Here is a 14,460-nt window from a genome sequence, read left to right on the forward strand (position 1 = left end):
AGATCCAGGGCTGGTCATGCAGTAGCCAGTACCAGAAGCTGCACTGAAAGGAAATGGACAGTGTGAGGCATTCAGCCAGAGGAAAAAACAGACTGAAAGAGAGAAACAAGACTGAACCAGACTTGTAGTACTGACACAGGGACATGGAGTGGAGGGAAAAAACAACCAGTGTGTGAGAACAGAAAAAGGGGATTCGGTGATTAGAGACTTATTCATCAAGAGGATATAAGGCAAGGGATGTGAGAGTAAAAAAAATACCAGGATTAAGACTTACTTAAACATAACAAGAGATGACCAAGGTTGTTACCAAGAAGAATGGTAGATATATGTTGATAATATAGATACCAACAATCCAACAGAGGAAACAGTTGAGAATGCAGCAAGCAAGGTTAGGTAAGTGGCAGAGACATGCCAGCACATATAGGTGAAAAAGTATTCTAAAAACAGCTAACTGTGACAGCAAACAACACATTAAGGATGGACAGCATTAGAAGCTTTAATGACTGGTTGAGGCAGTGGTCAAAGGAGATGGCTTGCAACTGATTTTAATGACTGGATGAGGCAGTGGTCAATGGAGAAGGCTTGCATTTGGTTGGAAGATGAGTCCTGACAGAGCTACCAGCTAATTGCCATGGACAGGATTAATTGTTGTCCTGGAAAGTACACCTGTGCTCAAAGGTAAGTTGATAGGATACAGGTCACTGACCACACCTTTAAGCTAGCTTGGAATGGGAAGAAGGGTGTCAAAGAAAAAGGATCGGGAGGTGCTCAGGCAATACGTAGAAAGAACCAAATGACTCCATACATAGAAGAAAACCAACATGGCTACCTTGGAGTATAGTTAGATAGTATTACTGTACAATGCAAAGATTACAGATGTGAAGGGAGAGAAGATAGGGAGGTGTGAGCAACACAGAAAGATGGGCCCATGGAACTAGAGGGGTAAGTTATAATGATGCCTGGTTATAGCTTAGTCCAGAAACAGGTACATGCAAGGGATGGAGACAGAGTGGTGATCCACATAAAAGAGGACATCAAGTGTGAACTGAGACAGAAAAAGGAACATCTTTACATGAAGAGTGGGCATAGTCCAAACCTAGGATACATGTCCCGATGGTTAAGGCAGAGGATGGGAGACTACTGGTGGATTAATACAAGGTATCAGACCTCAGACTCATCTAGGAGAAGCATGTGAAAATGCATGAGAGAATAACGGACTGTGGTAAGAGAAAGAAGATTTGGGGGAATCTGAATTTTCCAAAAGTCGTGGTCTAGTTGATATTGACTACAAGCAATAATTTTATTTTTATTTGCATTTTCTGGGGTGGGGTCATCTGATTTCATTTTATATAGTAAGTGATATGCAATTTACTCATATATCACTGCTCCACTTGCTTTAACAAATCCCTACTATTAGAGCCAGCAAATTTAAATTGTGCACCTAGAAAGATTAAAAAGAAAGTTTGTAATGTAAAACTTGCCCTAGAAAAATCATTAATTTATGTTAAGCTTTCCTGTAAGGAGCAGCTATGATTAAATGTTTTAGCTATTTGCAGATGCAATGAATCCAGGCCAAATTTATAAATGTAAATATTAGTAGTTTTCTATGTTTGCCTGCTACACTGTAGATTTTCTAGGACTTGGCTTTATATTTCACATCTTGCTTTTCCTGCGGAACCCTAATAAAGCACTATTCACAATGTGTAAAATGTACACTGATGCATTTTTAATAAATTGAGAATACATTTTATATAGCAGCTCGACATCACGTATATGTTTATCAGTGTTTATTAATTCATCTCACTTTTGCTCTACAACTGGATTAAATCCAGAAGACAACATAATGGATGCCTATTCTACTTTCATAAGAACAAAAGTTAAAAGTATGTATCATAGCAGGAACAGATACATTTCAGCATAATTTATTCATTATCTGCATCTGCAAATCATGATGTTTAATAAATTCAGCATGTAGCTGTGCTATGAATAGTCTTCTCACTGCCACAGAAAGACATAACAAAGATGGGGATGGACAGAGATAACAAATGCACCTTTTTTCGGGGGCCTTGCAATAGACACAGTAGAATGCTTTAATGAGTCTAAACTTTACTGAGTCCATACAGCCTATCTTGGGCAACAGATCACTCTAAATGACTTGCTAGTATCTTCAATAGAATTAAGTTGTACAAAATATAACATCAGCTGCATATTAAATTTCTCCAAGCTAAAAGAAGTATGACTTCCCAAGGGGAAATGCAAGATGGAGAGAGCAGAGCTGCAGCTTGGACATTTCACCATCTGGACATACAAAGCTGACATAAGTAGTTTTTTGCACTTACTCCGTCTCAGTACTATTTAACACTTCTGTGCTGAACTTTTGATTTTTTTAAATTTATCATTGTTTTTCAGCCTGCACTTGTTAACGAAACACCATCCGGTTGTTACTGTATTGCTCTTAGAGTGTTTTAACAGTAATTGATATTACCTAACCTCCTCTGACACTGAAAACAGTTCTGAATTTCCCAAATTTCTCCTGAGTCTACCAAAATATTTTTAAATTTTGCAAATATTTTCTGTATTGTTGAAGTTCTCTTGTTTGCACACTTTTTCTGTACTTTGTGAACATTTTTCAGGGTAAGTGATCTTATTTCCAAGGGTTCCTGATGCCGTAGGAATTCTGACTTTGGTTGTAAAGCATTTGTTACTGCACTTGAGCTCAAAACCAGTTTATTTTCTATTAAGAGGGTTCTTTTGCATTCTGGTGGGAACAGAGAGATTAACTCAACCCATCCAAGTTGGGGACTGATGGGGGAAAGCTTATTGTGTGTTTATCTGATTGGCCTGAGGATGTGTGACAGATGTAGATACACAATAACATTGGAGGCAAAGCTCTCACATACACACATGAAAAATGCAAACCAGGATGTTACACCCAAAACACTCATTCCAGCACTAAGGAACAAACACATATACCCACATATGAGGAGGTACTCACTTTTAATCTACCCAGACCTCCATGACCTTTTAAAAAAACATCTATCAGTGGCTCTGCTCACACTCAAAAAAGATGGCACCTCATACAACACATAACTCTGACAATCATAGTAGCCCCACTTCCAAGCTCATAAGGCAACACACTACACATACAAACATTCTAGTTATTGAGGATTCCATTGTAAGACATACTGATATCCCCCTAACCAGGCTAAACAAGGAGAAGATTACAGTGAGCTGTCTGTCTGGTGCCAGGATTCAACAGATCATGCATGCACTTAGGTCTTTAAATTACAAGCACCAATATGATACAGTCATAGCCCATGTGGGCATAAATGACCTAAGACATACGTCACTGAGCTAAATGAAGATATACATGATGGAGCTTTCTGAATATGTGTCCCAGGTGGGTCTGAATCTAGCCTTGAGTAGCATCCTACCTTCACCAATGATGATGATGCTACAGTACCAGCAAAAATGACTGACTTCAACAATTGGCTTAGTTTCTGGTGTCACGACAAGGGGATCCAATATCTGTCAGCCTGGGGAGACATGATCAACAAACCATGATGCCTTGCAAAAGATGGTTTACACTTGTCTCCACTTGGCTTCCGGATAATGGCAAAAAGTTTATCTATCCCCATAGTGCCTTTTTTAGGCCTTGCCAAGATGTTAAACCCTCCAACACAACAAAAGTCACTCACAACTACCTAAAGGCACTGCTGCTCAATGTCAGGAGTTTAAATAAAAAACTGCACTCCCTGGAAGCACTCCTCACCCAGGAAAATACAAACATATCTGCAGTCACAGAAACATGGTTCAGAACCAAAAAGAATCACCCCTGCTATCAAAGGCTATAATATCTTTCATACATTTCAATCCCCCTCGGCTCAGCATAAAACAAAGGGAGGAGGTGTCTCAGTGCTCATAAAGCTGTTCCATGCCCAACTAGCCATAGGTGCAACCCCTATCATATCCTTGCTAGCTACAGATCCCCTAACATGATTTTGGAAGACCACCCCTCCTACCCAAATCTACTGTAATTGCTTAACATTCAGCCTAACATACTTATGGGTGACTTCAACTACCCGCCATAAACCAGGAGACTTATACAACCCACAATTCATTTGATCATTGGTTTTTAGACTTCATCAATGCAAACACCCTGGAACAACTAGTTAGCTCCCCAACTAGAGGTACAGATATCCTAGACCTAGTACTCATGAACACAGGGAGCTGCTGCTCCCTCCAATGCATTAACCCCTCCTGGTAAGATCTGTCCACAAAATTATCATCTTTATTTGTGTACAACCACGTTCATAGCTGCATAGAGGAGGCAGTAACTCTCTGAGTCAAGCCTATGATTACTGGCAAAAATAAACCACCCTGGTGGACCCATAGTATAAATAGGCTATTCAACAAAAAGAAAAAAATCCTATCCAAAGCCAAGAAAAAACAGATAAATTAGTGCAAAAACACAAATCACCAAACAAACAGCAATAAGAGAGCTCGTCAAATCTGCCAAAGCAAACTATGAGGCAAAGATAGTCTCCCAGGTGAAATATAACTATAAGGCTTTTTTAATTATGTTTGTAACCTCAAGGGAGATGGTCAGCAATGTGCCGAGTTAATCATGAACGGCAACAGTTACACCCAGCCTGAAACTATAGCAAACCTGCTGGCTGATAAGTTCAGTTCAAACTCCCCCCCCCCCATCGCCTCCTAACCATACCCAAAGAAATACCTGCAACCATCCTCCTACCAGTCATTACGAGTGAACAGGTCCTTACTGCGCTCACTAAAGTGAAAAACACAGCCTCCTTGGGTCCCGACAACATTCCAGGATGCTTCTTAAACAACTTAAAACAGAATCCATCAGCGCCACTAGAAACCCTCTTTAACTATACACTCTCTGAATGGGCTTTGTCCCAGAGGAATGGAGGACTGCAACAGTCATCACTCTGCACAAGGGGTCCCATCAACTGACCCAGGGAACTATGGACCCATAAGCTTCACCAATCTTATCTGCAAGGCCATGGAGAAAATGATCATAGACCTAATCAATAATGACATAGGAACTGTCCAAAAACTGGAGCAGACACAATTTGTCTTTGTCAAATGGAGGTCTTGCCTGCTCAATCTGGTGGACTTCTTCAAGAAAGTAATCACGGCCATGGATGAGGGTAAAATGGTACACATTGCTTATCTAGACCTAGCCAAAGCTTTTACACAATCCCCCACTCAGAAATCATAGATAAAAAAAAATCATAGAAAAAAATATATTATTAATTATTTATTGTTCTTTTATGTAGATTTGCTACAAGAGTTAGGTATTGGTGCTATATGGTTACAGCATTTTATGCTTTTTTATGTCTTATATTGACATTCAGTTAGTCTATCACAAATTTACACTTTATGTACTTTAGAATTTTCGCTTCCCACGCATGAGACCTGGGTTCAATTCCGGGCCATTTGGATGTATTTTACCTTTTGGCCACTAGATGGTGGTATTTACATACTGTGTTAAACTATTATATTTTTTAAACAAAATGTTTCTACATAAAACCATTTTACTGTCACTTTTTAACCGAGTCACTTATTTGTATATTATTTTTATAATTGTTCAAGTGGTTTTAAGGTATGTTCAGAATATGAGCAACACTAGTGAATGTATTTGTGAAAATTTTTGGCATCTCACAAGAAACATTTTAAAGGAACTATGGAGTTTTACCTACTCAGTATGTGGTTCTGATTAACTTAATTAATTGGGTTCACATGACTGGATGAAACGTTTTGAATTTATTTTTAAAAGGAACTTGTCAGTTTGATGTGTGTTATCTGATGAAGTCTGACTTGGTTTGGATGAAAATGACTCTTCCATTTTACTGGCATTAATTATTGTGTGGAATAAAGCCTTTTTTGAATACATTGTGCTGTCTCTCCACTTGTGTGTCTTTCTTTACTTGATTTTGGCTTTTTTGGGCACACTACCTTTGAAACTGTAATCATAGATAAACTTAATGAATTAGGTATAACCCCCCACATCATCAGATGGATAGCCAGCTGGTTGTCTGGAAAAGTGAATTCACTTCTGATAAGAAACCTGTTACTAGCGGTGTCCCACAGGGCTCAGTGTTGGGACCCCCACTATATGGTACATACTTCTCTGATGTGAAGGCCAATGTTGGGGGCCTCTGGTTCATCAAGTTCACTGATGACTGTAAGCTGGGAGCAATCAATGAATCCCCAAATTATGTTGACATCCCACAAACAGGCCTAAAAATGACAAATGACTGGTGCCAAAACATAGTCTGAGACTAAATGTTAAAAAATTAATAATCATACCCTTCAGTAAATCAGATATCCCTGCAAATTATAATATTTATTGCACACTCCTAAAAGTAGACCTAGTAGTGAGGGACCTAGGAGCACAGATCGATAGTAACCTAAACCTTGACCCCCAGGTAGCTACAGTAGTGAGGAAATCCTTCTGTGCGGTTCAACTTATAAGTAAAGGCATGACATCAAGATTAAAGGCAGTCACAGTGCCATTGTGCTCAGTCTTTGTCAAGCTCATAATTGAGTACAATGCTCTCTTCTGCATGTACCTAAATAGGCACTTACACCAAATGGAGTGGACCCAGACCTTTCTCAATAAAAAAATATAAAGTGTAAGACACATGTCTTATTCAGACTGACTAATGGCCATATCCCTTTACTCTGTCTCATATTGTTTATTGAGAGGAGACTTATGCCTGGCCTACAAGGCATTCTCTGATCCAGCCCAGTTTAAACTGTTACATATTTCCAAGAAAAATTATATAATGGTAACACATTCCATGATCCTGAACCCTATTTGTGAATCTAACAGAACTTGCTGGAGAGATAGATTCGTATCCCAAAGACTACCTTATCTATGGAATAAACTTCCCATATTTGAAAAACAAAGTATGTCCCTCACTATCTTCAAAAAGAATTTGGATAAATTGGAGGGGAACTGAAAATTCACTCTTGGGGTACTGTCCATGTCCCTTATGGAGAGAGGCAGTTTGTAAAATGACTAAGGGCTCCAACTGCCAAAGATCCCCTACCCTGATACTACCCCATCCCATATCTGGGGAATTAAGACATAATACTGTCAGATACTGAGTATTATTGGCTAGGCTCTTGTGCCATTACCCTAATAATCACATACTGTGGTATGAGTGTGTGTGTGTGTGTGTGTGTGTGTGTGTGTGTGTGTGTGTGTGTGTGTGTGTGTGTGTGTGTGTGTGTGTAGGCGTGCATGCATGTGTCTGTGTGTGTGAGTTCATGACCACACTCGCGTGTGCATGTGTGTGTGCGTGTTCTCCATTGACCTCTTCTCTCACAGTGTTTGGGATTACCTGCAAAACTCACATACTGCATAAACTTACATTTATATTCCTGTAGTGTACTGGAGGTAGAGATGGACATGGGGCTCACATAAGTCAGGATAAGGCATCATAGCAATTATAATACACACAAGCTGAGGGTAAGAGGTTTGTTCCCTATATAGACTGTTTATAGACAGATCTAATAAATGGCTAGAAGATTAATTTTAAACCAGTGAGGAAAGTAACAGACTTTAACAACAAACAGCATATTCCTAGAGTAATCAGGCTTTTAGTGCCAGACCGAAACAGACTTTTTTGGGACTTACAGCAGGCAAGAAACGGAGAATGTAACGACAAGGTTTGTTGGCGAGGCGGAAGCAAACATTGAGTTGGTCAATGTACGGGGACTCAACGATAACTTACATATGTACGAACCGGACCATCATGACAACAAAATGGGTAAGCCCCGCCTAGATTTTCAGAACATTTATCTCGAACATGAACATGAAGATATCAATAATTCTTTGACGACTTCTTCCAATGTATTGATACCCGTAGTACATGCAACATATGACAATATTGGTATTTATGAAATGAATAATAACAATAATTTTACGATAGAAATGTATCATAATAATGATGACAACATGAATGATGATGTATTACTGGATCTAAGTATATACCAATATAATGAAGACAGGGTTAGTAATGGTATGAATAATGGGAAAACAATAAGTGTAGACAAGTCCATATGTGAATATGCAACGGACCATAATAATGTAGTCAATTTTCATATAGATTGCAATCCAGACCACTATATTGATGGTGATGATAATAGTATGCAATCAAACATTATAAATGTAGAAGAATCTTCGAATATAGATATTGTATCGGATTGCAGTGATAATCTTTTTTTGAGTAATCCACATATAATAATGAATACAAAGCAAGACTTTAAAGTATATAATTATTCTTCACAGAGCATTACAGTAGCACATGCTGACTTATTTTCCAAAGGGTTTAACTATGTCCCATGTAAAAAGGTAATATGGTAGAATCTATACTAGATTTGAAACTATTTTCACGGAAACTTAATTTAAAAGCATATTTCAACAACAAAATCGAATCTCAAAGTGTACAAGACAAGATGTTTACAAAACCTAGTTTATTCAACCCTCCCATGAATGAGGAAATTTTGTATTTTGAAAGGAGAAGTGAATACGATGTAAGAACATTTTATAAGAAATACAAGCAAAATAAACATTTCAACATTACAAAACTAGAAGGGAAATTACTCAAAGAAATTAAAAATGACCCAAAATTAAGAATTATGAGGCCTGACAAAGGCAATGGTATAGTCATACTGGACTATAATGATTATAGTTCATATATGACCAACATGATATTAAGTAACACATATGTAGAAATAAGTAAGAAACAAGTACATATAGCCTATAAAAGAATAGAAGGTATGTTAGATGACATGTTATACCAGGGGAGTATCACTGAAAAAGAACATGAATTTTTAAGAAATGAACATCCAGTCATCAGTGGTATCTTCGGAATACCAAAAATACATAAAGGCCTTGATAACCTGGAATTTCGACCCATCGTAGATGGAAATAGAAGTGTAACATGCAATATAAGTCAATATTTGGATCATTTTTTCAAGGAAAGTATGAAATGTTATACTTATATAACTAAGGACTCATGGGATTTTTTGAGTAGACTTAACAAAATAGCTATGAAAAATGAATACACCTTTTTGACAATAGATGTTAATTTATTTACCACCATTCCTCATGATATAGGCCTTTTATGGCTAGAAGAACAATTGTTCGAAACACATCTCTATGAACAAGATCAAATTAATGTTCTTATAAACTTGATGGAAATAGTACTTAATAATAATTATATATATTTTGAAGGAAGTTATTACCAACAAGTAAATGGCGTGGCCATGGGGGCACCATGTGCCCCCATGTACGCAAATTTAATAATGAGTTATTGGGAACAACATTATCTATTTGCAACAGATTTTGGTAAACATCTTGTAATGTATACCAGATATTTGGATGACATATTCATTATATGGGATCGAGACAAATATATGTTGGAAAAATTTTTGGAATATATTAATACTACAGTAAAATTTTTAAGATTTACATATAATGTCCAGGAGGATAAAATCAACTATTTGGATGTGGATATTATATATAATAAAGATGTGAATATTTTGCAAACACAAATACATAGAAAATCCACCTTTTCTAATGCATACTTGCATTTTGATAGCTGGCACCCTGACCATCAGAAAAAAGCCATTGTGAAAGGGCAGATGGTCAGGGCGGCCAGAATGGTAAGTGAAGAGATGGAATTTATAAAGGAATTAAAATACATCATGCAATTATTCATGAATAGAGGATACCCAGAACAATTTTGTGTCAAAATATTTAATGAAGTGAAAAATAAAAGAGAAAATGGGACATATACGGCAATATTAAAAACAGGTTTATTACACACAATAATATCGGGCAGTGAAGGTACAATGGAAACAGATAAGTATAATAATATTCCATTGTATATTATCAAATTTGATGATTGTTTCAAAGAAATAGAAAATATTATAAGGAGAAACTGGGAGTTTTTTGTTAATGATAAAATAGGGAGACATATTTTCAATGGTCCGATAAAATTTGTGTATAAAAAGAGTCCCTCTCTCAAAAATATATTGGAAAATAAAACAACTATTGAAAAATATCAAAATGGAAGAGAAGGGAATTTCAAATGTGGAACATGCAGTATATGTAGTCATATATATTATTCAGGTAGAGAAATAGTGATTAATGGGTGTAACATCAAAATACAAGGACATTATAATTGTATAACTAAAAATGTAGTATATATAGCTTTATGTCAGCAATGTAAAGCCTTTTATGTTGGTAAAACAAAAAGGAAATTTAGAGAGCGGATTAAAGAACATTTATTAGATATACAGCATTATAAAAATAGTAATGCTCTTGCAAGACATATTATAGAATATAAAGATCATAAATTCAAATTCATGGTCATTAATCAAATTAAACAGGATCCACAAGGTAAAATAACGATGTACCATTTGGACATGGAGGAATTAAAATGGCAAATTTATTTAAATTCATGTATTCATCCGGGAATTAACGAATATATGACCATTATGCCACTATTGAAATTAAATAGAATATATAATAAATAAAATGTGGCATTCATTATTATTATTATTATTATTTTCACGTATAAAGACACATTTTAAATAGTATATCAATATATAAGTGATATATACTTTATATGTTGGTCCCATATTATGTGGATTGCATACTATATTATTACAAAATATAATTTATTTGCACTTATATGGCAAAGGAATTCAAATCAATTGTTTTGTATATATAATTGTTTTGTATTGATGGTAATGCTGTTTTCATGGTATTCAAATATATTCAATTTTTATTTATTGTATACAAATAAGAATTGATGTGTATACATATGAATATTTAATAATATATATGTCATAGTTGGATTAGTGAGATAGGCATGTGTATATAATAGACACAATAGATATTTATTACAATAAATACATCAAATATCATATATTTAATATGGTACATATTACAAAAAGGTTTTATACATGTATATATAACAGTTAGCATTTTTAAAAAATTCTCTTTATTTATGTATAAGTTAATCAATTGTATATTTCACTAGTAGTTTTTAAGTGACAAGTGTATACAATTTTATTAAAGTTTATATACAAGAGTTAGGAATGTATAATGTTATGTATAGATATGTAGTGAATTTTAACAAAGTCATTACCTTTTTAAAAGTTTTTGGAGGGAAATTAAGGTTGTCAATTAAGCAATTATTCAATATTTGGCAATGTATAAAATGGTTGAGTAGAAACAGTAATAGTATTCTGAAGAAGTTCGGAAGGACGAAACCTAGGTCAATAAAGAAGTTATTACTGCAGAACTCGTGTGGTGTTTACCGTTTTGTTGGTTGGAAATACAAGTACATCTTTTCACAAATTTGCATTTGTTTTCATCTCCTCATTGGCATCGACTACACCTTGCTTCAATGCGATCAGGCTTTTAGTAATGTTCTTTGCTGTTACATAAATAAAAAAAAATTAATTATAAAAGCTTTTCATTACCTGGGCCACCTAGTCCTTGAGGGCCTGGGTCACCTTGTAATCCTTTATCTCCAGGAAGTCCATGTTCACCTGACAGGCCTGTTGCTCCTCTCTCACCTTTTTTACCTGATTGAAAAAAAACATAGTTATTTATGAACATTTATTTATTGTTGAAAGAAAGAACTAGTGACATTTTTGAGAAACATAAAGGATCTATACTTTATATAATGATAATGTATCAGCTAGGTTACATCATCAAATCTCTTCTGTTAGGAACATGAGCACAAATAGATAAAGGCATATGCAGGTTTATAAATAATGCATGTGTGTGTCTGGGTGTGTATCTCTCACTCTTTATAGATCAATAGATGTGTGTGTGTGTGTGTGTGTGTGTGTGTGTGTGTGTGTGTGTGTGTGTGTGTGTGTGTGTGTGTGTGTGTGTGTGTGTGTGTGTGTGTGTGTGTGTGTGTGTGTGTGTGTGTGTGTGTGTGTGTGTGTGTGTGTGTGTGTGTGTGTATGTGTGTATATCTCTTTATATATATAAGTGCTTTATTTTATTTTCTTCCTTTGGTATTTGGCTTCAGGAACTTGTCGTTTGGAATACTTGACAGCTGATTTTGAACGCTATTTGCTACCTGCAGTGGTACATACCCCTTCGGAAGCAGCGTTTGTGTTTGGGGTTTGCCTCCTCTATCGCTGGGTGTGTTTGGACTTTTTTGGATACATTTCTTTGCTGGGTTTTACATTTTTCTTATATATATATATATATATATATATATATATATATATATATATATAGATGGATCCCCTTCACTTCACCGAAACGCTAGAAGACCGACACTCTACAGAAGGAGACGAGAAGACCGACGACTCAGATGACCGACAAGGTGAGAACCCGACGGACTCGGTAAGTGTGCGATAGAGTGAGGGATTTAGTGTTAGGGAGCGGACAGGTAAGTGTGCGATAGTGAGGGACTGTAGTTTTAGGGGCGGGTTAAGTGAGTTAGGGTTAGGGTGCGGGTAGGGTAAGTGTGCGATAGTGACGGACTATATGTTTAAGGGTGGGTTAAGTGAGTTAGGGTTAGGGTGCAGATAGGGTGTGTGTGCGATAGTGACAGACTGTAGGTTTAGGGATGGGTTAAATGAGTTAGGGATCGGGTGCGGGTAGGGTAAGTGTGCGGTTGTGTCGGACCTTAGGGTTAGGGTTTGGGTTAAGGTTAGTGCATGTATAGTTGTGTGTAATGTATAGTTTACGTTTTGTGTGTCGGTGTTTTGTGTGTAGGTGTTATGGTGTTAGGTTTTGTGCGTTGTCGGTATTGTGTGTTGTCGGTCTTTTGGTGTCGGTGTTTTGGGTGTCAGCGTTGTGGCGTGTCGGTGTAGTGAAGGGGATCCATATATATATATATATATATATATATATAAAATATATATATATATATATATATATATATATATATATATATATATATATTTATACTAATTTCTCTCGCTCTCTCTCTCTCTCTCTATATATATATATATATATGTGTGTGTGTGTGTGTGTGTGTGTGTGTGTGTGTGTGTGTGTGTGTGTGTGTGTATAAATATGTGTGTGTGTGTGTGTGTGTGTGTGTGTGTGTGTGTGTGTGTGTGTGTGTGTGTGTGTGGGTATATATATATATATATATATATATATATATATATATATATATTTATTTACATTTGTTGACCGGGAGTGTCTGACTGGATGTAGGTCCATTTTCAGCGGAGGCCTGGGGAGAAAAGCTCCACAGTTAAAATATACAGACAGTAGTTACATTGGATTTATACAGCAATTAATTACAAACATAGTTACAGATGAAAAACATAGTACATCAGTAGACAGCTAGAATCTTTATCTGCGAAGTACATAACAGACATTAACATTATTACAATAAGAAGTTCCTGCTGTATAATAAGTAGTAGACTTATGAGCATCTGAGCTTGTTATAATCAAGGTAGTTAGTGGGTGGATGGGGTGGGTGATATTAGATTGGGAATTGCAAGGGCATAGCCAGCATGTTTTTAGGTGCGGTTTTAGTAAAGTTTTGAAGTGGGTGCATGATGGTACGGAGGTAATTGTGGGTGGGGAGGGAGTTCCATAATTTGGCTATGGCACAAGAGAATAGTGCTTCACCAGCAGAGTTATTGGCTTTAGTGATCTGCAAGTGATTTTTGTTGCTGGATCTTAGTGGTCTGGTGGTGCGATAGGGTTGGAGTAGATTCTGGAGGGATGGGACATTTAGTGGATGGTTTACTAGTTTGTGGGCGAGTGTGAGTTGATACCATTGAAGGAGGTGAGGGAGTTCAAGCCAGCCCAGTTTATGAAGTGAGAGACAGTGGTGACTACGGTAGGATGGCCCTGTGGCGAATTTGGCAATTTTGTTGTAGCAGGTCTCTAGCTTGTATAGATTGCATTGTCTTAGGTTGGGATATATTCGAGAGACATAAACTAGGATGGAGATAAGGTGGGAATTTGCTACTGAAATCTTTGCTGCTTTGGTGAGAAGTTGCTTATTTCTGTATAACGCTCCTAGTTTTTTGTGGACTTTTTTATGGTCATGGATATGGGAATGTCAATTTTTAGTTTATTATCTATTTCCACTCCTAGCAATTTGGTGTGTTCTGTTGGGTGTATAGTGGTGTTGTCTTTTGCTGTGATGTTAAATTGAGAGTTGTTTTGAGTATGTTTGGTGGGTTGGAAGATGAGTAGTTTAGTTTTGTTTGGGTTAAGTATTAATTGGGCATTGGATAACCAAGTTTCGACAGAGGAAAAGGCTTCCTGTGTGACTTTTTGTAGTTTGGGTAGGGATTGGGCTGAGCAGATGATGGCTGAGTCATCTGCGTATTGTTTGAGTGTGCCATGTTTGGAGGCAGAGGTTAGGTTACTGGTGAAAATAGAGAAGAGTAGGGGTCCAAGGATGG

General features: G+C 36.7%; 1 protein-coding gene across 1 annotated transcript in view; it reads right to left on the minus strand.

Annotated features, from left to right (window-relative positions):
* Window positions 1-14,460, minus strand: part of COL4A2 (collagen type IV alpha 2 chain) — a 1,470,466-nt gene that overhangs the window by 374,004 nt on the left and 1,082,002 nt on the right. The window contains exon 27 of the mRNA XM_044071270.1: window positions 11,539-11,643. Coding sequence (XP_043927205.1) covers window positions 11,539-11,643 — 105 coding nt within the window. The remainder of the gene's footprint in view (window positions 1-11,538; window positions 11,644-14,460) is intronic.

Source organism: Protopterus annectens, chromosome 5.part0 (assembly GCF_019279795.1).
Source record: "Protopterus annectens isolate FY-2018-M chromosome 5.part0, PAN1.0, whole genome shotgun sequence".
NCBI classification, from domain to species: domain Eukaryota; kingdom Metazoa; phylum Chordata; order Ceratodontiformes; family Protopteridae; genus Protopterus; species Protopterus annectens.